Below are 25,714 nucleotides of genomic sequence, written 5' to 3' on the forward strand. Positions count from 1 at the left end.
CCAGCAGAGAACGGTGCAAGAGGAAGAAAGGAAAGCATGACAGTTTGACATAACTGAAGGTCTAGGAACTGTGGAGAGTGGGGAGTGAAATCACTAGAATTCAGAAGATGTGGGGGTGGAAGCGAGAGAAAGGAGGGAGCAGAAAAGACCAGTGAAGCCCAGCAGTTTCCTCTGCTCAGAGGATCAGAGCGCAAATAGTTTCATCTTCCAGAAAGCCTGAAGCCAACTCTTTCTTCTATGGAATACCGTTGCTTTAGAAGGTTTTGTTAGTTTCTGTTGTTCAGCAAAGTGAATCAGCTGTATGTATACACACATCCCCTCTTTCTTAGATTTCCTTCCCGTTTAGGTGGCCACAGAGCACTGAGTAGAGTTCCCTGTGCAATTCAGTAGGCCCTCATTAGTTATCTGCTTTATACATAGCAGTGTATATATGTCAATCCCAATCTCCCAATTTCGTTCCATCCCTCTTTTCCCCCTTGATAACCATAAGTTTGGCCCCTATGTCTGTGAGTCCATTTCTATTTTGCAAATAGCCTATTATGCTTTGCCATTTGATTCTGAAGTAGAACTGAAAGAAATCTTGCTCAATCAGCAGATTCAACAATTCTCTCCTGTTCATTTAAATTTCATTTTTTTCCTTTTCGTTTTACAGCTGCATTCACTGGGGGAGGGGGGTTGGAGTGTGTGCTTACCCACCTTACTCAGAACCAGAATCCGCTACTGCCTTTCTTTTTTGGCCATGCCACAGGGCATATAGATCTTAGTTCCCCTGATCAAGGGTGGAACCCGAGGCCCTGGCAGTGAGAGCACTGAGTCCTAACCACTGAACCGCAGGGAATTTCCTCTGTTGCCTTTTAAACCAGAGACATTTTTTAAATAGCTATTTTTTTCCCCTTTACAGATGTGTGCTCATTGAAATCAGTCAAAAATAAAAGTCAATTTAAAAAATGATATATAAACCTCCTACTCAGAGATAATCACACATGGCTACAATAATAACACAAGCTTTAACAACAAATACATTCACAATTTTGTGCATCAGTTCAGTTCAGTTCAGTCGCTCAGTCGTGTCCGACTCTTTGCGACCCCATGAATCGCAGCATGCCAGGCCTCCCTGTCCATCACCAACTCCCAGAGTTCACTGAGACTCACGTCCATTGAGTCAGTGATGCCATCCAGCCATCTCATCCTCTGTCGTCCCTTTCTCCTCTTGCCCCCAATCCTTCCCAGCATCACAGTCTTTTCCAATGAGTCAACTCTTCGCATGAGGTGGCCAAAGTACTGGAGTTTCAGCTTTAGCATCAGTCCTTCTAAAGAAATCCCAGGGCTGATCTCCTTCAGAATGGACTGGTTGGATCTCCTTGCAGTCCAAGGGACTCTCAAGAGTCTTCTCCAACACCACAGTTCAAAAGCATCAATTCTTCGGCGCTCAGCCTTCTTCACAGTCCAACTCTCACATCCATACATGACCACAGGAAAAACCATAGCCTTGACTAGATGAACCTTTGTTGGCAAAGTAATGTCTCTGCTTTTGAATATGCTATCTAGGTTGGTCATAACTTTCCTTCCAAGGAGTAAGCGTCTTTTAATTTCATGGCTGCAGTCACCATCTGCAGTGATTTTGGAGCCCAAATAAATACAGTCTGACACTGTTTCCACTGTTTCCCCATCTATTTCCCATGAAGTGATGGGATTGGATGCCATGATCTTCGTTTTCTGAATGTCGAGCTTTAAGCCAACTTTTTCACTCTCCACTTTCACTTTCATCAAGAGGCTTTTTAGTTCCTCTTCACTTTCTGCCATAAGGGTGGTGTCATCTGCATATCTGAGGTGATTGATATTTCTCCCGGCAATCTTGATTCCAGCTTGTATTTCTTCCAGTCCAGGGTTTCTCATGATGCACTCTGCATATAAGTTAAATAAGCAGGGTGACAATATACAGCCTTGACATACACCTTTTCCTATTTGGAACCAGTCTGTTGTTCCATGTCCAGTTCTAACTGTTGCTTCCTGACCTGCATACAAATTTCTCAAGAGGCAGGTCAGGTGGTCTGGTATTCCCATCTCTTTCAGAATTTTCCACAGTTTATTGTGATCCACACAGTCAAAGGCTTTGGCATAGTCAATAAAGCAGAAATAGATGTTTTTCTGGAACTCTCTTGCTTTTTCCATGATCCAGCGGATGTGGGCAATTTGATCTCTGGTTCCTCTTCCTTTTCTAAAACCAGCTTGAACATCAGGAAGTTCACAGTTCACATATTGCTGAAGCCTGGCTTGGAGAATTTTGAGCATTACTTTACTAGCATGTGAGATGAGTGCAATTGTGCGGTAGTTTGAGCATTCTTTGGCATTGCCTTTCTTTGGGATTGGAATGAAAACTGACCTTTTCCAGTCCTGTGGCCACTGCTGAGTTTTCCAAATTTGCTGGCATATTGCGTGCAGCACTTTCACAGCATCATCTTCCAGGATTTGAAATAGCTCAACTGGAATTTCATCACCTCCACTAGCTTTGTTCGTAGTGATGCTTACCTAAGCCGTTTTAGTACCACCACAGTTGGTTTTTGGGTCCAGAAATTATGACCCCAAAAATAATTATTCATGGACTAAAATATGGGCAGATTCCTGCCCCAGGCATGAAGCCCTCTTCTGAAGGTTTAACAGGCCCAGGGGTGCTATCCATCCTGAGGTTCCATGAAGTTGGTGTGTTCACCACTAAGCTTAATTCATTCCAAGGCAAACCATGTCTGGTGGGTCTTCCTGGCTACTTTAGAGGTAAACCCCATAGTTTCCAAAGGCATGCATGTAAATTTCTATGTTGACGAGGCTCTTCCTACTCCCTGAGAGAGTCCAGGGTGTGGAAGAGTGAAGTTTACTGAAAGAAGAAAGGAAAAGAGAAAGGGTTTTGGAAAAAACATACTGAATCTTATTTTCTAATTAAAGGGCCAGTACTGAATAAACAAAATAAATAGGCCTTTCATAGCATATTACACAATTCAATAAAATGCTGAAACAAAAGGTTTGATGTGACTAGTTGGAGACAAAATGACCAAATTTTTAGAAAGCATTTCAAAGAATTTTCTAGTTTACTTTCTTGGCCAGAGGCATGCAAATATTAAACCACCTGTGACCAATTTATATTTTTCCAGTCATGAAGATGAAAGATTCTTGGTTCTGTCTTGGTTATTTCTCAAGAAATAAATTATTAAACTCAACTCAAAAGAAAAAAATAGACACATCAAAAATATTTCTCTTTCTCTTAGTAAAACTCCCTTTCTTCCTAAAACAAAAGTCAATTTGCTTTCATCCTTTACCAAGAAGCCATCACTTAATTGGAAGCAAGTTTAGAATGCAGAGTCATAGTCAGGTTGTGGTCAAAGGTAACAATTCACACTTTTCTCAAGGACCTGTGTCTAACTCTGCCTTCCCCAAGATAACAAGTAAATCCATGCAGTTTAGCATTGGGAAACATCTTGTTTATGTTTAAATTTTGACTGTTGTGCAAGATTGCCTATTACAATTAACATTGGTTGGTTGCAGTTCAAAACACATTGGTTTCTCTGCAGAGCTTAGCTATGGTACCCTCTGAGTTACTGTATCAGGTAAAAAGAGGATACAGTGTGAAAACTCTCTGCTTTAAAAGACAGCAGATGGACTTTCCCAGTGGTCCAGTGATTGGGAGTCTGCCTTGGGATTCAGGGCATGCGGGTTCAATCCCTGGTCAGGGAACTAAGATCCCACATGTCATGGTGTAACTAAGTCCACGTATTGCAACTACTGAAGCTCGAGTGCCACAACTAGAGAGCCTGCACCCAGAAACAAAGGATCCTGCAAAACACAGAGATGATCCCCTCTCTTGTGCAGTGATTAAGACTCAAAGCAGCCAAAAAAAAAAAAACCCAGCAGAGAAGTTCTGATTCTGGGTGAGGAAGGTAAGCACCCACCATTCTTTTCCCCCAATGAATACAGCCATAAAACCTGGACAGAATGCATAAAACAGGTATTTAAGAACTCGAAAAATAAATGACGGGGAGAAGACCAGAATTTAAAATACCATCCAACTAATGGTGAGTTCTTTGACCTCTAATCAATCCTAGTCTGGAGTCCAGGCAGTACAAAGCCTAAAATGGACAACAGGCAAAGGCAGAAAAAGCTCTAGGAGAGCCCTTGAGCTGATGTGAGGATAGGAAAGGGACTATGAATGAGTAGAGAAACTGGGGAACATCTTCCTCTTTTATTCCTGCTCCATCTTCTCACAATTCAGCACTCAGGCAATCTTGCTGTGCTGGCGGCAGCAATGACAAAGGTCTTAGGTACTTAAAACTATCAAGAGAGGAAGGTAAACAACAGGGTACTACTGGAGAGCACAGGGAACTATATTCAACATCCTGGGATAAACCATAATGGAAATGAATATGAGAAAGAATGTACATATGGATAATCGTGTCACTTTGCTCTCCAGTAGAAATTAACACAAACATTGTAACTCGACTATACTTTAAAAAAAAAAAAAAAATTTGAGGAAAGGGAATCTTCCTCTCTGATAAGAGGAGCTGTGGTCCCAAGAGGGTGGGATAAACGACCATGCTTCTCTTTCTCTTCCCGTCCTTTCCTTCCCTGGTCCTGGAGGCGGCAGAAGGGAGCCCCAAGAAATGGGACAGTGTGGAGGGCAATGAGAGAGAGAGACAGAGAGGCAGGAGCTCGGGGAAGCAACTCCACAGGGACGTTCATGAACTTGGGTTCATCCCTCAACTGCAAATGTGTGACTCTGGCCCTAAGCACAGTTCCACAGACTTTGGGAACTAAAGCTACAGAGCAGACCTCCACTCAGATTCCACCCTGCAACTCGGTGGGGCACGCGCCAGACAAACAGGAACAGCACTGCAAAGGCTCTGAAAATACAAATAACGCTCAGAAGATGAGTCAGAAGTTGTGGTCTGAAAGCTGATTCCACTGCTTTCTAAAACGAAGAAATGATTAAGCAAAACACATATCTAACAAAGGCTTGGATCCAAAATACTGGACCATCTTACTCAACAGGAAGAAAACAAACAGCCCAGTTTAAGAAATGTGCAAAAGACTTGAGAGGATGATTCACTGTAGAATATATAAAAGCTGGCAAGTAGTCATATGAAAAGACACTGGTATTAAATGATTAAAATTTTAAAATATTGACATTATTCAGTGCTGAAAGAGATGGGTGACAATAGGAACTCTCATACACAGTTGGTGGAAATGCAGAATGGTACAACCACAATGGAAAACAGTGTGTTGATTTCTCATAAAGTTACCAGATGACCCTGGACTCCCTCCCAGGTGTTTAACCTGGAAAAATGAAAACTTAGTTTTTACAAAACTTGTTAATCAATGTTAATGCAGCTCTATTCAGAATAACCCAAAACTGGAAATAACCCAGATGTCTTTTTGGGTTATTGGGTAAATAAATGGAAACATCCATGCAGGGAATACTATTTAGCAACAAAAAGGAACAAATTATTATTATATGCAACAACTCTGATAAATATCAAAGATGTTATGTTTACGCAAAGGAACCAGTTATAAAGGTTGCATATTGTGTGATTCCATGTATACGGCATTCTCTAGAACAGAAAACTGGGGCTGCCAATTTTGGTGGCTCAGATGGTAAAGAATCTGCCTGCAATGCAGGAGACCCAGGTTCAATCCCTGGGTCAGGAAGATTCCCTGGAGAAGGAAATGGCAACCCACTCCAGCATTCTTACATAGAGAATTCCATGGACAGAGAAGCCTAGTGTGGGCTACAGTCCATGGGGTTGCAAAGAGTCAGGCATGACTGATGCAACTAACACTTTCACTTTTTCAAAACACAAAACTATAACAATCAGCGGTTGCCAGAGGTTGAGATGAGAGATGCAGGGATTAGAGGGTGTGATCATAAAGGAAATAGATTACAAGGCAGCTTTTTGGAATGACAGAACCCTTCTATAGCCTGATTTTGATGCTGGCTAAATGGATCAATACATGTCTTAAAAGTGGGAACTATATATCAAAAAAAGTCAATTTGACCCTATATTAATTTTAAAGTATAAAAACAAATATAATAAATACTCAATAAAAGGTTATTCACATGAAGTACAACCAGAATCTCTATTTGGACGCTTCTCACATTGTGTCATAATTGTGTTAACACTAGGTCTATTCCTACAGTGCATCCATTTCTCCAGGGCAGTAACCTTAGCTTTCTAATCTCTTTTCTCCAGACTCCCACAGAGTATCTGGCATCTAAAGTAGACACTGAATAATATTTTTAAAAGATAGAAAATGAATACTTTAGATGTAACCAGTTCACATTATTTCATTTTGGTAAAGGAAGAGCAGGAGAGAAACAGAACTTAATGAAAAGAACTCCTAAAAGTTAAAGAGTTCCAGAAAGACTCATTTTACAGTTGCACACTTTTGGGGGCTTTTGGGGCATGACCACATAACATTAATATTCAGGATTTATGAGATAGTGCGTGTATGTAGTCTTCAACAGGGATTCTACTGTAAAGGCATTAATTATAATGAATTTATTAATTGAGGGACTGCTCTAATAATTCTTTGAGGAGCACTGGGGAGGCAAGGGTGAATGCGGTGAAGGGAGTCAAAAGGTACAAGCATCCATTATAAAATAAATAAATCCTAGGGATGTAATGTGGTGACTACATGGTGACTAGAATTAATAGCATTGCATTGTCTATTTTAAAGTTGCTAAGAGATCTTAAAAGCTCTCATCATAAGAAAAAACTATTGTAACTATATATGATGATAGATACTGGGTTTCATATGGAAAAAGTTGGATGAACTTTTTGGCCAACTCAATATTAACTAGACTTACTGTGATGATCATTTCACAATATAAACAAACACTGAATAATTATGTGGTACACTTGAAGCTAATATAATGCTAGCTGTCAATTATATCTTTATAAAAAAGAAAAAAAGTAAGAATGGCCAGGTTACAAGGTATGCTATATTAAGAAGAGATAGCAAGAATACACAGAAGAACTATACAAAAAAGATATTCATAACACAGATAACCATAATGGTGCGATCACTCACCTAGAGCCAGGCATCCTGGAATGTGAAGTCAAGAGGGCCTTAGGAAGCATCACTATGAACAAAGCTAGTGGAGGTGATGGAATTCCAGTTGAGCTATTTCAAATCCTAAAAGATGCTGCTGTGAAAGTGCTGCACTCAATATGCCAGCAAATTAGAAAAACTCAGCAGTGGCCACAGGACTGGCAAAGGTCAGTTTTCATGCCAATACCAAAGAAAGGTATTTCATTCCAATACCATTTCATTCCAAAGCCAAAGAATGCTCAAACAACCACAGAATTGCACTCATCTCACACACTAGCAAAATAATGCTCAAAGTTCTCCAACCTAGGCTTCAACAGTACATGAACCAAGAACTTCTAGATGTTCAAGCTAGATTTAGAAAAGGCAGAGGAACCAGAGATCAGATTGCCAACATCCATTGGATCATAGAAAAAGCAAGATAATTCCAGGAAAAAAAAAAAAAAAAAGATCTACTTCTGCTTTATTGACCATGCCAAAGCCTTTGACTGTATGGATCACAACAAACTGAGGAAAATTCTTCAAGAGATGGGAATACCAAACCACTTGACTGGCCTGAGAAATCTGTATGCAGGTCAAGAAGCAATAGTTAGAATAGGACATAGAACAATGGACTGGTTCCAAAATGGGAAAGGAGTACATCAAGGCTGTATATTGTCACCCTGCTTATTTAACTTATATGCAGGGTACATCATGTGAAATGCTGGGCCGGATGAAGCACAAGGTAGAATAAAGACTGCCAGGGGAAATATCAATAACCTCAGATATGCAGATGACACCATCCTCATGGCAGAAAGTGAAGAGGAACTAAAGAGCCTCTTGATGAAGGCGAAAGAGAAGAGTGAAAAAGCTGGCTTAAAACTCAACATTCAAAAAATGAAGAACATGGCATCTGGCCCCATCACTTTATGGAAAACAGGAAAACAATGGAAACAGTGACAGACTTTATTTTCTCCGGCTCTAAAATCACTGCAGATAGTGACTGCAGCCATGAAATTAAAAGATGCTTGCTCCTTGGAAGAAAAGCTATGACCAACCGAGACAGTATATTAAAAAGCAGAGACATTATTTTGCCAACAAAGGTCTGTCCAGTAAAGCTATGGTTTTTCCAGTAGTCATGTATGGATGTGAGAGTTGGATCGTAAGGAAAGTTGAGTGCTAAAGAATTGATGCTTTTGAACTGTCCCTTGGACTGTTTTGAGAGTCCCTTGGACTGCAAAGAGATCAAACCAGTCAACCCTAAAGGAAACCAGTCCCTATTATTCATCGGAGACACTGATGTTGAAGCTGAAGCTCCAATACTTTGGTCACCTGATGCCAAGAACTGACTCATTAGAAAAGACCCTGATGCTGGGAAAGATTGAAGGCACGAGGAGAAGGGGATGACAGAGGATGAGATGGTTGGATGGCATCACTGACTCAATGGACATGAGTTTGAGCAAGCTCCAGGAGTTGGTGATGGACAGGGAATCCTGGCGTGCTGCAGTCCATGGGGTTGTAAAGAGTTGGACACGACTGAGCGACTGAACTGAAGCCAACTCTGGGAATTATAGCTTTTCTCTGATGTAAAAAAAAAAAAAAAAAAGGTACAGAACATAAAACTTGTAGTGAAATAATTCATTTACTTTATTTTGTTCTATTGGATGAAGGCACTAAATACCTTTGATTTGTTGCTATTGTTGTCACTCAGCCATGTCTGACTCTTTGCAACTCCATGGATGTAGCTCACTGGGCTCCTCTGTCTATGGGATTTTCTGGGCAAGAATACTGGAGTGGGTTGCCCTTTCCCCCCACCCAGGGGATCTTCCTGACCCAAGGATTGAACCTGAGTCTCCTGTGTCTCCTGAATTGGCAGGAAGATGCTTTACCCTCACCAGTTCAGTTCAGTTTACCCTCATATATGGTCAAAACAAAAATTTCAAGGTTCTCCTTTGTGTAAAGCTGAAATTTCCCCTGTAAGCACATATTAATAGTATGCCGCAATTCCTAATAATTTATGCATTATGTTGTCAAAACCATGACTTCCTCCCTAATTAAAAAAAAAAGTCATAGGAAAGCTAAATAGAAAAGATAATTCAAGTTGCTTTATGAAAGTAACATTTGCTTTAGAAACAGCATAAAGAGGTTTCTCCCAAAGGAAAGATCTTCTGTAAAAAATAGTTGTTCTGAGCAGAGAATAGCTGATACAAGAGTAAAAAAAGAAAAAAAAAAGTTTAGCTCCCTAAACTGGAGTCCTGACTTTCGTGAGGACCCAGGCAAGGTTAATGTGATTCTCAAACACTGCTGCCAACGGCAGCACGGGAGTGGGTCTAAGCTAAATTTACCTCTGCCATAATATTGGCTTGGCCAAAAAGTGAGTTTGGGTTTTTCCATACAATCTTAGAGAAAAACCCAAACCAACTTTTTGGCCAGCCCAATATATAAAGACAATGCTTATTATTGTGCTTGGATTTTTTCTCCACTTTCCTTGCTCTATTGGACAGTGTTTAGTTATCGAATTTTTAGGATAATACTCTAATAAATACTTATTATATAAGTCATCAGTTATACAGATATAAAATCTATAATATGCACTAATTAACATAGCATATATAAGTATAAAATACTTTAGATCAATAGTCAAGTTTTAAGTGGTCATATCTGGGGTCCTGTTATAATCTATGAAAACTAACAGGACAGTTCACCTTCCTATAGCATACATGCCTGGAAAAAGAAAAGAAAGGAACAAAGAGCCTCATTTAAATTATATGATGAAAACGAACACAACCAAAGCTTAAATGGCAATAGAAATATGACAAATATCACCTGCGTGTCTGCTGTTGATATTCTCAATTGTTTGAACTCTATCAACAAAGGTGCTGAAAATAATGAACACTGAGAGCCATTCTGGACTCAAATTTACTGAATAGGACTTATGTAGAAAAATATACCCCAGTAACAGCTGCCAAATTAGAAAGTAAATGCTATTTTCTTGTTGTCTGACCAGTCAATACTGAGTTCCATGAAAGTATAGGGTTGTTGTGCTCAACCCTAAATACCAGGCAGAAAACAGCAACGGACACAGAGCGAGTACAAAATAACACTTTTAGAAAAACTTTTTGTCTTATATACAGGGTTATTGTTACCATATTTCTAAATTCCATATATACGAGACAGCAAAAGAGACAATGATGTATACAACAGTCTTTTGGACTCTGTGGGAGAGGGAGGGGGGATGATTTGGGAGACTGGCATTGAAACATGTATAATATCATATATGAAATGAGTCGCCAGTCCAGGTTCGATGCACGATACTGGATGCTCGGGGCTGGTGCACTGGGACGACCCAGATGGATGGTACGGGGAGGGAGGAGGGAGGAGGGTTCAGGATGCGGAACACATGTATACCTGTGGCAGATTCATGATGATATATGGCAAAACCAATACAATATTATAAAGTTAAAAAAAAAAACATTTTGCAATAAATGAATAAATAAGCATGTTTCCACAAGATTAGAGTTGAAAGTAAAATTATATAATAACTGAACTTTAGGAATCGCATTGGCACATCCCTGGATGTTAGATATTGGCATGGTTCTATTTAGGCATGCATTCTTTCATTCATTCCACCAACCAACAAACAATTCTTTCTAATTTCAGAATACTTTGTGTTAAGGTCTGTGATCAGGCCTGGGAATACAAAAGTCATAGGAAGATACTGCAAATGATTTCAAGTGGCCTAAGTGTAGTGTGGGATACACACAGATACAGAGCTAATATAATTAGTACTAATCAATTATACCTTGAGAACTATAATAAGTACAACATTATAATAGTGAATTCCAATAAGGACATAACTAGTTCTACCAGAAATACTCAAGGTATAGTTCTTAGCAAAGGCAGTTATTCAACTGAGCTCTGAGAAATACAAAGGATACTGATAGATAAAAAACAGCAGATTATAAATTGTTAAGAACATGAATTTTGAAAACAGCCTGCAGAAGTATGAATCCTAGTCTACCACTTATTAGCTGTGTGACCTTCCTGAAGTTACTTAACTTCTCTGTTCATCAGATCCCTCATATATAACATGGAGGCAATAATACCACTTATAGCATAGGGGTGTTGGGGAGTAAGTTAGTTGACATATGTAAAGCACCTTTAACAGCACCTGAAACATAATATTATATTAAGTATATGTAAGATGGAGAAAAGAAGCAAGGGCAAGAAAGAAGAAACAGCATAAAAAAGTCCTAAAGTGCTAAAAAAAATAATTTCTTTCTGTTCTTCACCAGAAAAAAAAAAAAAAGCATAAAGTGTGCTAAGTACAAACTACTATGCATACAATGCATTTTGCCAATCACTAACAACTTTGGGTCACTGATCATTTATTCCCACTACGGATGCTCAACCCGGAAAAATGCACAGATGCATGTACATACACTGAAAGCTCCGCACATATCAATAATTTCAGGGGACCATCCACAGAATCAAGGGTAGCGGGTGCTTCTTTGCACGTACGTACACTCAAAGCTCCACACATATCAATAATTTCAGGGGTCCACCCACAGAATCAAGAGTAGCGGGTGCTGCTTCAAGGTCAGAGCCATAGATGATGGAATGGCCTAATGGGTTTACTTTCCATAGAAACCAAAGCTTGGTATGGAATTTCATACAACCCCATGCAACTCTGGACCCTGAAGTATCTAATCAAAAAACTTAAACTGTGAACTCATAGAAGACTGAGATGAATAAAACACAGAGAACTTCACAGCTGCGTCTCAAATCAAAGAAGGACTAAAGTGGACAATCACAACAAGGCGGTTCTTTGTCTGAGAAGCAGACCTGTGAAGGACGAGGAAGCAGGTCCTCTGGCCCTGGGGAGGAGATGAGGCTGAGAGACACAATGTAAAAACAGAACGGTTTTGTACTCACATGGTGAAGGAGCCTGGGGGGGCAGACACTCTCCGCAGGTCCGCAGCTTGCACCTGATGGATACTAGAGGCAGCAGGGAATGAGCAGCGAAGACAGTCAGCAAAACAGCGTGGACAGACAGGGAACAAGCCGGGAGAGAGAAAGAGAGACACACAAAATTTAAACAGAACTTAAATGAGCGCGTCACCAAACAGTGAATGAAAAGAAAAGGAAAACCAAGCCAGCCACAGAAAGAATCCAAAAAGCCAGTGATAGCGACGAAGCCAACGGGACACATGGCAGGGCCGGGGCTCAGGCAAGCCGCAGACTGGGGCGCGAGGCAGGGCGCCTGCAGCTGCTGCAGGAGCGCAGTGCTGCGCGGGGCTGTGGGCACCACGGTCCTCTCTGGCTCTAGGTCTCACAGGGCATCCATCTGTGCGTGTGCACAGACACACACACACACACACACACACACACACACACACACACACACACGGGTGGTAGGCTGGCCCAGTAGACTCATCTTCCAACAGAATCAAGGTAAACTGAATCGTTTAACAAATAGTCCTCATGAGCCCAGGGCTTTGTTGAAATGTTCATGTCAAAAGAAAAACCATCTTGAACAGAGCCACCCAACAAAAACTTTACGGTCATACCAAGAAGGCCTAATTTCATCACAATGATGCTGTAATTCCACTGATACTCTTGGCAGCGGAGTGAAACCATAGACTTCTCTCTGTTCTCTACCCCTCCTTTAAAAAAAATAAAATAAAAGAGAGGATCTTCTATGGCTACCACAAAAGATAAAATGTGGAACTGAAGAAATGAAACCCCACATTTCCTGTTACTTTTATATTATTAGTAACAACTCTTACTTTCTCAGACCATTTGAATGGTTTCAGTATAACACTTTTCCCCAATCCATCTTTTCCCTATAACCCTACTCCCTCATTTCTGCTGGGTATGTAAATTCTTATATGAAGCCTCCCACGAATTAACTCCTTATTATCCTCAAAGGGCTATCAGTTATCACCAATAGTACTCAGCAGCCCAGAATGGTGGAACCCAGTTGCCCAATTCAGAGTCTGCCAACTGAAAACCTTTCCCTTGGAGTATGCAGTCACCCTTCTCAATGCTGTCTTAATTGCTAGAGAACTCAGGCTAAGATCTTCCTAAGGACCTGAGTTCATGTAGAACTTCTGATCTCCTTCAAGAGTGCCTTTCAAATAGCAAGATCAGATTTATCTGGCTATCATGTCACTAATACATGAATATGAACCTAGACAAACCTGCTCAATTACTTTTGGGGTGGATGGTATTTATTAGCATCAAATCTGAAGTAGATTCATAAGCCATAAATGACATATAAAGGCATTTGCTCCGTATCAATGGGGTGGGCAGAGGAGGGGATAGTGAACCTAATGGGCCAAGCTAGTCTTTTAGTTTGTATATGGTAATAGCAAATGGGATCACAAGCCAAGAAATACTTTTTTAGAATTTTTTTTTTTTTTGCAGAAGTAACGATCGAGGGGCATCATGAAAACCATTTAGCTGTTTCTCATGGGATTTTCTCCAGCCATCCATGTGTACCAGATCTTGAAATTCTTAAGCATATATCTTCCACTTGCTACCATAAAATACGATCAAGAGATTTTCTATATTATTTTTATACTCACAAAGTTTTAGATTTATGTTATTTTGGAATCGGTTTCTGAGAAATGCAACAGATGGGACATTATAGATCTGGTGCATGTGGGAGTCCCTTGTTCAACATGTAACATTAAGACTCCGCACACAGACAGGCACTGGGGACCCTGCGAGGAAAACCCCAGGGTCTCCCCCCAGAGCAGAGGAGACAGGTCAACCAGTAAGGACACTAGTTTTGATAAATGGTGTGACAGAAATAACAAGAGCGCTGTAGGAACGCCGAGTGGTGTATTGAATGGCCAGAAGCAGAAGGAAAAGGATTCTCAGGGAAGGTGATGTGTCGATGGGAGTGTGAACTCGAGCCAAAGCGAACAGATGAAAAGGAAGGAAGGGACAAACTCAAGAAGAGCAACAGGAGAGCAGAAATACGTTCAAGACAGGCCCTACTGCTCTCTGTCTGGACTGCAAAGGTGAACTTTGCACAGCGGTGGCCTAAAGAATGAAAAGCTTGACAGACTCAGAACGTGGAAGAAAACACCTAAGGAGGTATCAGTGGCCAGGCTTCCCTTACACTGGAAACGCCACTTGGAAATTTAGTGGAAAAAGCTGGATTTCCAAACAGAAAGAAGCGGTCTAATCACAGGGGGTGAATAAGAGTAGTGGGTGACAGATTTTCTAAAAATGCAGTGGTGAAGGATAATTTTAATAAGTTGGAATCAAGATCTTTGCTAATCTTTAAGATTATATATATATGTCCTTTTAAGAAATGGACAGAATATTATTACTGCCATTTCACCCAAGTCTATCTTTGAGTCTGAGGCTGCCTAGATGGAGGCACCACTGCCCCCTGGTGGCAAGTAACTGCATTTTTGAGATGAAATCGCTTCTTGAACACCCTCGCAGCTTAATCTGTGAAGTCACATCATATGTACCACATGTACCAAAAAACCCAACTCTTTACTTTTGATTTTAATACGTGAAGAAAGCCCCAATAAATTCTTAATACAGTTTCTGAGCAAAAACAACTTTTTTTTTCTCAAGGGCAAAAATTGTTTGAAACTAAACACCCCAAAATAATTACATGTCGGATAAGGCTATTAACGGTAGAAACACCAGGCATGAAAATGAGAGCTGTTTGCCTGTAGATACTAAGAAATTTTAGCCCTGCTAACAAGTGACCTACAAGTGACCCAAAACAACCTGGACTATCTCAGAGAGGACTTACCACTTTGTAGTTCAGATATTCTCTCAAACCGATAGTTCACAGCTTAACTCTGAACATTTTTAAGAGAGAGTATGGCCAGCTGTATACTACTGCTGACACCTTGCCTGAAACTCATGAAGTGTATATCCAACCTAATATCAGGGAAAGGTGGAGGATAGAAAAAGCAGCCGAAATGACCCTAGAGTTTCTCTAGCTGCAAAATGTAAACAAAATGAAAAAGGCAACTACACCAGCCCTGTGGATAAGGATCTAGGAAAAATGCTGGGCAAGCACAGAGTGATTCTCGAATAAGAGGGTGCAGAGGAGAGAAGACCCCTCAAGCTTAGAAGCAGAGGCTACAGAGGAAAACGCTTTATGAGCCCCGTTGAATGCTACTCTTCAACATCTGCCTTTTCAGAACAGGGGCGAAGCTTTGGCAGAGAGTCATGACCCCTGTGTCATGGGTTCATTCTACGCACTTCTATAGTTGTCACATTGACTCAGTAAAGCCCTTGGCAAAGCATGCCCTTGCTTCGCAGGCACTAGAGGAAGCCAGCCATTCAGTACAAATACATAACCATGCATCACGGGCCACAAACAGGAGGAGCACCTCCGAGGGTACCTCACTGTGACACAAGAATGGCCAAAATTCAAACCAGAAATGGCCTTACCTTAAGTCAGGTCAGACACAGGGGCATGATATATAGAAGAGGCACAAAACGATGCCCCAAATCCCCATGTTTCTTCATCCCTTTCTCTAACCCCAAATAGACATTTTTCAATCAAAAATTAGATATACCTGTGGCAGATTCATTTCGATATTTGGCAAAACTAATACAATATTGTAAAGTTTAAAAATAAAATTTATAAAAAAATAAAATAAAAATAAAGCTTACAAATCCCAAAGAATCTATAAGTTTACGAATATCTGTTTAATTATAAATAAATCATTGTAAATATATTACGGGAATTTTGGTAACTTTGCATTAAATCAATAACTTAATCTGGTGATCATCAACATCCTAACTGCCTTGAGTTTTCCAAATTATTAAAATGATTATATATCTTCATTTACTTAAGATTTTTTTTGGTTTCCTTTTACCAGAGCTTTGTGGTTTTCAGTATACAAATACTGTACATGTGTTGTTAAATTTATATGTATGTATTTTGGTTTTTGAGTGATTGTAAATGGTATTGTTTTTAATTTTGGTTTCTATGTTTTTATTGCTAATAAATGGAAATACAATTGAAAAAAAAATTAGATAAAGGGACTCTATAAAATGAATATGCACTCAACATAGCCAGTCATTATCACCTTTTCCAAATCAGTTTATCAAAGCACCCAAGAAAGGAAAGGGTCCAGGAGGGCTACATTTTGTTCAGGCATTGAGTCATGGGTCAGGTCTCATCTATTAGATAACAGGATGCTCTCCAGCAATGGAAAAACTGAGTCGAAGCATCAGAGAATATGCACTCCAAACTGGGAGCATTGGGAAAGGGACAGTCCACTAACAAGCAGAAGGAGATGCAATATGGGGAGAGGTGAGCCAAAACCCAGTTCTGCCAACCTTCTGCCCTGGAGAAACCAACAATCTCCAAGTGACCAGGGTCAAGAAGAGGAGGCCAACAGTGCCTTCTTAAAATGAAAGCAAACACGTTTAACCAGACAGGTTTTATGACCCTGAACCACTCAATGATTTTCTGCTGGTCCCAGTCAATATATACTCAAGGGGGTGGTCGGTGAAAAAGCATCATCAATCTAACATACAACAATTACTCCTGAAAGAAGCGTGTGGTCACCGTATAGTAAACATGAAGAAGAAATATGTGCAAGAGACCAAGGGACAGCTGAGGTCCCTGGACTATTCTCCTCTCTCAGCACAGGGAGGCCTCCGGCCACGCACATGCTCAGTGCCCTGCTTGCCACGGTCTCCGTGTTCACAAAGGTGGGCGAGGGCAGACTCACTCATTGAGTAAAGGCATGGACGTTCTCCTCTTGCTCTTCTGCACCATGTTGGCCTGATTCCTCAGTGAGATCCGAATCATAGCCGGGGCCAACCTGCAGGGCTCCCCATCCACTTGCATGGGGATGGATTTGTAAGTTAGCAGCATGACCTCCCGACACTGGTGCAGCCTTTCTCCATGGCCTCCGACTTGCAGGGCAGCCTGTAAAGACAAGAGGCAAAAGGAAGCAAGAGCTTAGTGCCTGAGTTACTCAGGAGGGACTACCCTGGTGGTCCAGTGGTTAAGACTTTGCCTTTCAATGTAGGGTGTGCGGGTTCAATCCCTGGTCGGGGAGTTAAGATTCCACATGCCTCACAGTCAAAAAACCCAAACATAAAAAACAGAAGCTACATTGTAACAAATTCAAAAAAGACTTTAAATATGATCCACATTAAAAAAAAATCTTAAAAAAAAAAGAATTGCTACTCAGGAAACCCAGAAACCCCAAGTCCACTGCATATAATCTAAAGGTCTTTGAAAAACACTTAGTGAAAGCTGTTAGTTGTGAGTAAAATGGGAAACCTTGGGTAAATCATGAATACAAATAAGCTAAAATGTTTAAACTTTTGAAAGCTTGATCACAAATCCTCATTGACAGCCACTTTTTGCTTTTATGTATTTTCAGCCTTAATCATGTTAGGTTAATACAAAAGCTCTTTTTGTTATCTACTTCCATTAAATAACTAATGTGTGCAAAACAGAAAGAATATTAAAAAAGACAAAATACATAGTTTAAGACAGCCACTATATTATCGCTAATATATAAATATATTTATATATTATATAATTATTATAGTTATATATTAAATATGCATTATATTAAAATATGCTACCCATCCTTAGAAAAATTTTCAAACTTCAGGCAAGCTTTTCCTTCTTACCTAAAACCTCCTCAAACTACTCCTAATCTGTATAAGATCAATGAAATGCAAAATAATAATCCTCAGTTGAAAACATTCTGAAAAGTAAAGCAGCTTTGAGGATCAAAATCAAGCACAATAAGAGCTTGGTTCACTACAGTAGCCACAAAATGAAAAGTCAATCCAACATTAAAATTCTGCAATGAATTAGCATAACTTCTCTGCCTTAGTAAAAAAAAAAAAAAAAAATTACTTTAGTATCACTCACCCTTACAAGGATGAACTAAAATCAAATAATATGTTTGGTTACAGCATACATAGAGAGTGCCCAAACTGTCTTATACAGTTTGATGAACATTTTTATACACATATGTGAATCTCCATCCAGATTAAGTTTTAGGCAATTTACAGCAACCAGAAGGTTTCCCAGTGCTTCTGTCCAATCTCCGATCTATTTATACTCCTCTCACCTCCCACTAACTGATTTCTATTACCATAGATTCAATGTGTTTGAACTTGAAGTTCATATAAATCATCCAACATATAGTCTCATGTCTGACATCTTTTGCTTATCATTATTTCTGAGTAATAGAAAAGTATCGGAGAAGGCAATGGCACCCCACTCCAGTACTCTTGCTTGGAGAGTCCCATGGATGGAGGAGCCTGGTAGGCTGCAGTCCATGGAGTCGCTAAGAGTCGGACAAGACTGAGCGACTTCACTTTCACCTTTCACTTTTATGCATTGGAGAAGGAAATGGCAACCCACTCCAGTGTTCTTGCCTGGAGAATCCCAGGGAAGGCGGACCCTGGCGGGCTGCGGTCTATGGGGTCGCACAGAGTCGGACACGACTGAAGCGACTTAGCAGCAGAAAAGTATATTTATCTACTCTTCTTCTGGTAAACATTTGGCTGTTTCAAGTTTGGGGCTATTATTGAGGCAAACTTTCTTGTATTTCTTGGTGGATACATACATACAATGAGTAGAATTGCTATGCTGTAAGTTTAGATGTATATTTAACTATAGTAGATACTACTAACAGTTGTTCAATCAGATCACATCAGTCGCTCAGTCGTGTCCGACTCTTTGTGACCCCATGAATCGCAGCACGCCAGGCCTCCCTGTCCATCACCAACTCCCGGAGTTCACTCAGACTCACGTCCATCGAGTCAGTGATGCCATCCAGCCATCTCATCCTCTGTCGTCCCTTTCTCCTCCTGCCCCCTATCCCTCCCAGCATCAGAGTCTTTTCCAATGAGTCAACTCTTCACATGAGGTGGCCAAAGTATTGGAGTTTCAGCTTTAGCATCATTCCTTCCAAAGAAATCCCAGGGCTGATCTCCTTCAGAATGGACTGGTTGGATCTCCTTGCAGTCCAAGGGACTCTCAAGAGTCTTCTCCAACACCACAGTTCAAAAGCATCAATTCTTCGGCGCTCAGCCTTCTTCACAGTCCAACTCTCACATCCATACATGACCACAGGAAAAACCATAGCCTTGACTAGATGGACCTTTGTTGGCAAAGTAATGTCTCTGCTTTTGAATATGCTATCTAGGTTGGTCATAACTTTCCTTCCAAGGAGTAAGCATCTTTTAATTTCATGGCTGCAGTCACCATCTGCAGTGATTTTGGAGCCCAAATAAATACAGTCTGACACTGTTTCCACTGTTTCCCCATCTGTTCCCCATGAAGTGATGGGACCGGATGCCATGATCTTCATTTTCTGAATGTCAAGCTTTAAGCCAACTTTTTCACTCTCCTCTTTCACTTTCATCAAGAGGCTTTTTAGTTCCTCTTCACTTTCTGCCATAAGGGTGGTGTTATCTGCATATCTGAGGTTATTGATATTTCTCCCTGCAATCTTGATTCCAGCTTGTGTTTCTTCCAGTCCAGTATTTCTCATGATGTACTCTGCATATAAGTTAAATAAGCAGGGTAACAATATACAGCCTTGATGTACTCCTTTTCCTATTTGGAACCAGTCTGTTGTTCCATGTCCAGTTCTAACTGTTGCTTCCTGACCTGCATACAAATTTCTCAAGAGGCAGATCAGGTGGTCTGGTATTCCCATCTCTTTCAGAATTTCCCACAGTTTATTTATTGTCATCCACACAGTCAAAGGCTTTGGCATAGTCAATAAAGCAGAAATAGATGTTTTTCTGGAACTCTCTTGCTTTTTCCATGATCCAGCGGATGTTGGCAATTTGATCTCTGGTTCCTCTGCCTTTTCTAAAACCAGCTTGAATATCAGGAAGTTCACGGTTCACATACTGCTGAAGCATGGCTTGGAGAATGTTGAGTATTACTTTACTAGCATGTGAGATGAGTACAATTGTGCGGTAGTTTGAGCATTCTTTGGCATTGCCTTTCTTTGGAATTGGAATGAAAACTGACTTTTTCCAGTCCTGTGGCCACTGCTGAGTTTTCCAAATTTGCTGGCATATTGCATGCAGCACTTTCAAAGCATCATCTTTCAGGATTTGGAATAGTTCAACTGGAATTCTATCACCTCCATGGGCTTTGTTCGTAGTGATGCTTTCTAAGGCCCACTTGACTTCACATTCCAGGATGTCTGGCTCTAGGTCAGTGATCACACCATCATGATTATCTGGGTCGTGAAGATCTTTTTTGTACAGTTCTTCTGTGTATTCTTGCCATCTCTTCTTAATATCTTCTGCTTCTGTTAGGTCCATACCATTTCTGTCCTTTAAGGTTCTATTATAATGCATTTGAGTATCAATTTATAATGATGGCATCACTGACTCAATGGACGTGAGTCTCAGTGAACTCCGGGAGTTGGTGATGGACAGGGAGGCCTGGCATGCTGCGATTCATGGGGTCGCAAAGAGTTGGACACGACTGAGCGACTGATCTGATCTGATCTGAAACAAATCTTTAAAAGGAGTTAATACTAACTGTAGCTCAAAATCTAAAAGATTCACTCAAAAAGGGAAATCTACATATTATCAGCTTGTTTCCATACTTCTCACCTCTATCTTATGAATGAGGAATAAAAACTTGTTAACTGAGATTTGTGAAGTCAACTTCCACTAATTTGGTTCCCAGGTATTTGGATTTATTTTGTGCTTTGAGCTATTTTTGCACTCATATTAATCTGAACAATAGAAACCTGTTTATGTATAAATGCAAAGATAAAAGAAACACAAAGGAACAGAAAGGAGGGAAAGAAAATAGAACAAAAACTGAAAAGAACTTATTATTATTGAACACGTTTGATGTTAAAAAGCATTCAATTGTAACCCTTACATACAATTTTATTCAATTAGTAGAACAAGGAGGCAGAGGAGAATGAAGTAAGAATTTACTAAAATTCTTTCTAGCCTATTACCCAATCCTGTTACTCAGCTGAAAGTTTCTCTGATTGTACTTAAATGACCCATTTAAGTTAATCTATGGATTTGACGCACTATTAGCATCTCCAGGACTTTCCCAATATATTTCCCTTGTCTTCAAGTAATTCGCAGTCCAATATGTATCTGACAAAGCTGTATCCCTTCATTCAGTGGGAGAAATACCAGTTTCTTCCTTTTTCCTCAGTCTTGACTAGGCCTAATGACAAATAAAGGGCCTCTCTGGTAGCTCAGCTGGTAAAGAATCTGCCTGCAATGCAGGAGACCCCAGTTCAATCCCTGGATCGGGCAGATCCCCTGGAGAAGAAAACAGCTACCCACTCTAGTATTCCTGCCTGGAGAATTCCAGAGACAGAGAAGCCTGGATGGCTATAGTCCATGGGGTCGCACAGAGTCGGACACAACTGAGCGACTTTCACTTTCACTTTTCAATGACAAATAAAAATGCAGAAGCAGCCAAGTAAGTAAGTTACTCCTTGGGTCTGACAGGACTTGAAACTACTTAAATACTTTCCAACCCCTTGGTATCAGAAGGCTCCCACAGTACCATAGAGCATGTTTAAAGCATATTCTCAGACTCAATGGTAGATCGATAGCAAGTGCAACAAACAGAGGTAAATAGCTGTCAGTGGCAGTTCCACTGGCATTTCAGAATCAATCCAGGATCGCTGCACAGGCACAAGAGGAATTATAGTAATTAGCTTCTCAGAATAAAGACAGCTCTATTAGTGTTAGCACAACCATAGTAATTTATTTTTGGAAGAAGCTAGACTAAAGGTAATTTTTAAAAGACTTGTTAGAAATAGGTATTTTTCATCATTCAGATGGGTGTAGGCTTCACATCCTATAAGGCACAGGCTCTAACAACCATAATCATGTCCAGGATTTTTGAATCCACCAATAAAAAATCTATTGGTATATTAATGACAGATATTCAATTGTCTGTTCAACCTAACATGTATTATATTGTTGCGAAAATGTCAAATATTGCCTTTTCAGTAGTATATGAATTTGGAGGAAAACAAAGCTAAGTACATCTGTTGCCATTTACTGTCCTACAGTCACTAACAACTTTAAGGCCACAGGAATAGCACGAGATCTTCTGTCTTTCCACAATATGCTCCTCCCCAGAATACCATTCTTCATCTCTCTTCAAATCTTATCCTCCTTGTTACTACTCACATCCTTATTCCACCTGCTGCCAGATGACAGGATGGACAACTCTGGGTTGGGAGACTAGAAGAGAAAGAAGGCAAGTCCTCTGACATTTCCTTCTCCCCACTGACAGGGGAGACTGGGCTCTGACTCCCAGACCCAGTCCCTGAACAGAAATGCCCAAGGCCACAGTCAGTGATGTGGATAAGAAACACGGGAGACAATCGGCAACACGAAAATCTGTTCTTTTTTTTTTTTTTAAAAGATGAACAAATCTTGTAATATCTTGTAATCTTATAATATCAAATAACAAAAAAGGGAAAATTTGTTTTATTAAAAAATATAGCAAAAGAGGATAAATATATTATGTGATTGTACATGATATCAAATACTAACCAAATAAGACAGGACATTAATGTGCATGATAAACAGAAATAAGTGTCTTCCTTCCTCTTTAGATTTTATCAACAGAGCAACTGAATATTCTATAGTTTGAAAGCAACATAAACACATTTTTATTGGAAGCCCACATATAACTATCATGAATACCTTTCTAAATAAGAATATTGTGGGCAGCTACTCAAATCAAGACATATATTACATTGGGAAATTTGTAACTCTTCTCCCAGAATATGTTATGAACACTGCAGTTTTAATCAATTAAACGTGCAGTTACTGTTCTGCAAACTGTAAGCTGTGAGTGTATCTGCATAGTGTACATGAACTAAGTTTAGAAGTCATGTTATGAAGATCTATATGTTAAACTGGAAACTCTAGATAAATTTCTGGGAAAATATAACTGCAAAAATTGGTATACTAAATACAGAAATTGGATAGCTTAAACTGGTTTTAAAAATTGAAAGTTATCAAAAACGTTTCTCATTCCAACCCCACACCAAAATGTGCTAAGTGGACTTAGATGTTTTACAAGTTTATCCAAGTTTTAAAGAAAGACAGTGTCTAATAAAACTTATTTTAGGAAATGATGCTATGGCTAAGATAACAAAACCAGATAAGGGCAGCGACAGAAAACAAAATCTTAACTGGATTTTATACCAATATCACATACCAATATAATTTTAAATTTCATGTGATAGCACTAGTTTGTGGAAATGTTTTAAATGATACAGATGAACTTATTTACAAAACAGAAACAAACTCCTAGACATGCCAACCAAACTTATGGTGACCAAAGGGGAAAGCAAAATGTGGGGGATGCTGGGAGGAGATAAATTAGGCATTTGAGATTAACATACATATACTACTATGTACAAAATAGGTAAACAATGAGGACTTAACAGGGAGCTATACTCACTATCTTGTAAAATGGAATAGAATCTAAGAATATACACACACACACACATATCCGAATCACTTTGCTGTACACCTGAAACTAACACAACACTGTAAATTAATTATACTTTAATAAAAATAAAATAAAGCAAAAAAGGAAATACAATTTCACCACATTACATTTTAAGTGAAAAAACCATTATCATCCAAAAGATGCAGAAAAAAATAAAGTCAGTGCCTTTTAGAATCAATTGTTGGAAAACTAGGAATAGGACATAACTTATTTAACTGATAAAAGTCATCTACCAAAACTCCTAGAGAAAACATTATTTGGAATTAAGAAAATATGAAAGCATTCCTTTCAAGGGACAAAATGTTCCACCAGTAATGCAAGTTTTCAGCATAGTAGTGGAGGATCTTAAACAACATAGTCAGTCAAGAAAATAAAACTGGAAGAAAAAGGTTTGGAAGAAAATAAAAAGCAAACCTGGTAATATTCCCACAGGTATCATCCCATACATAGAAATTCCAAGAAAATTCACAGGCCAAGAATTAAACCTCATAAGAAAGGTACGCTATCAAATAAAAAATACAATAGCATTCCCCTTTCCTGGTCATAACTAAGCAAAATCATAATAAAAAACATTAAAAAAGTAGGATGTCATATAATACCAACAAAATCAACAAAGCAATGCATGAGACTCTTAGGCAGAAAAATTTTAAACTATTGGAGACACAAAGGAAAACTTAAAGAAATGGAAAGTCATGCCATACTCATGGATGGGACAATTTAATACTCTAATAATATTAATTTCCTCCAAAATAATACATTCAATGTAATTCCAAGTGAATACGAGAAATACTACTGTGAAGAATCTTGTCAAACCAATTCTATAATTAATTCCAAAGAATAAGGTCCACAAACGACTGAGAACCTTCTGAAAACAAAGAAAAATAGATGATCCTTATTAAATATTGAGATGTGTAATTCAAATAGAGGTGTTTGCACAAGACAAGACATAAAGGTCAAAGGAAATGAATTGAAAGCACTGAATAAACCCATATGCATGAGGATGCAGAATATTTGAATATGGGATTATAAATTACTGGAGAAATCATAGATAATTTAGCAAATGGTGCTGGGAATACTTCTTCCTATAATAGAGAAAAATTAGTATTCTAGCTCACATCATACACATTATCAACTCAGATGTATTAAAGGACTAGGAATAAGAAACAAAAATATAAATATAAAAATTAGCTGGGAGAAAGACAGGAGAGAGCAAATCTTTCTCCTTAGCTCTCTTTTTCTCAAGCAGTATCTGGCTGTGGCTGATTCTTCTCTGTGCTTCCATTTCCCACAGGCTAGCACTCTCGCCCAGCCACCCCTGACTCTATGGTCCAGCCCAGACAGGCAGCAAACTATAGCAGTGACCCCAGCTCTCGTGGCCTGATTCCTTCCTCTGGAGTCCCAGCTCCTGCCTGATGACCCTTGCTGCAGAACCCATCAATGTCACTTCTCCAGGGTTCCACCCCTGCCTAGTGGCCCTGGCTCCTGAGTGCTGGTAATATCGTCTCTTCCCTTTATCCCTCCAGCTTTGGAGGTTGCAGATAATTTCTGCAGTTGCCAATCCATGGATAGCTATCTACAGGTTACTTCCTTCCAGTTCTTTTTCTAACATCCCATAATTAGTCCACTGGATTAAATTTCCTCAATTGAACTACCTCACATGGGTTATTTCCCCTGTCTGACACACAACCTTAGTCACCAAAATGAGAAATTATTAAGTAATTTGCAGTGGCACCATTATCATCTACTCCACATTTATTTATACAAGTTTTTACATGCTGTTTTATTGCCATGAAGCAATGCCATTAAGTTTTATTGTTTTCCATTTTATCAAATATTAAGATTTCAGGATATGGGTATGTTTTAAAATCCTACTTCAATGCATTCTGTAAGCAGTCTATATACAATCAGCAATTGTATTGCAATTCACTTCATTATTATCCATATGAGTCACTATTTACAGCAAAAATAGCTCCATAGATTCAGTTTCTCTGTATGTTAAATAACAAGTATTTGGTAGCCTATTATGGCCTGTTTTCACACTAGCATTTTATGATGCTAGGAAATAATTTCATGTTCCCAAATTCTACCACATACCATCTAGAGTCCCTTGCCTTACTTTGA

General features: G+C 39.5%; 1 protein-coding gene across 2 annotated transcripts in view; it reads right to left on the reverse strand.

Annotated features, from left to right (window-relative positions):
- The window catches only part of DGKI (diacylglycerol kinase iota), a 514,234-nt gene that overhangs the window by 159,329 nt on the left and 329,191 nt on the right, over positions 1-25,714 (reverse strand). For both annotated transcript variants that reach the window (XM_010804593.4, XM_024991169.2), the window contains exon 20: positions 16,806-17,005. In XM_010804593.4, coding sequence (XP_010802895.2) covers positions 16,806-17,005 — 200 coding nt within the window. The remainder of the gene's footprint in view (positions 1-16,805; positions 17,006-25,714) is intronic.

This window comes from Bos taurus, chromosome 4, assembly GCF_002263795.3.
Source record: "Bos taurus isolate L1 Dominette 01449 registration number 42190680 breed Hereford chromosome 4, ARS-UCD2.0, whole genome shotgun sequence".
Taxonomy (NCBI): Eukaryota; Metazoa; Chordata; class Mammalia; order Artiodactyla; family Bovidae; genus Bos; species Bos taurus.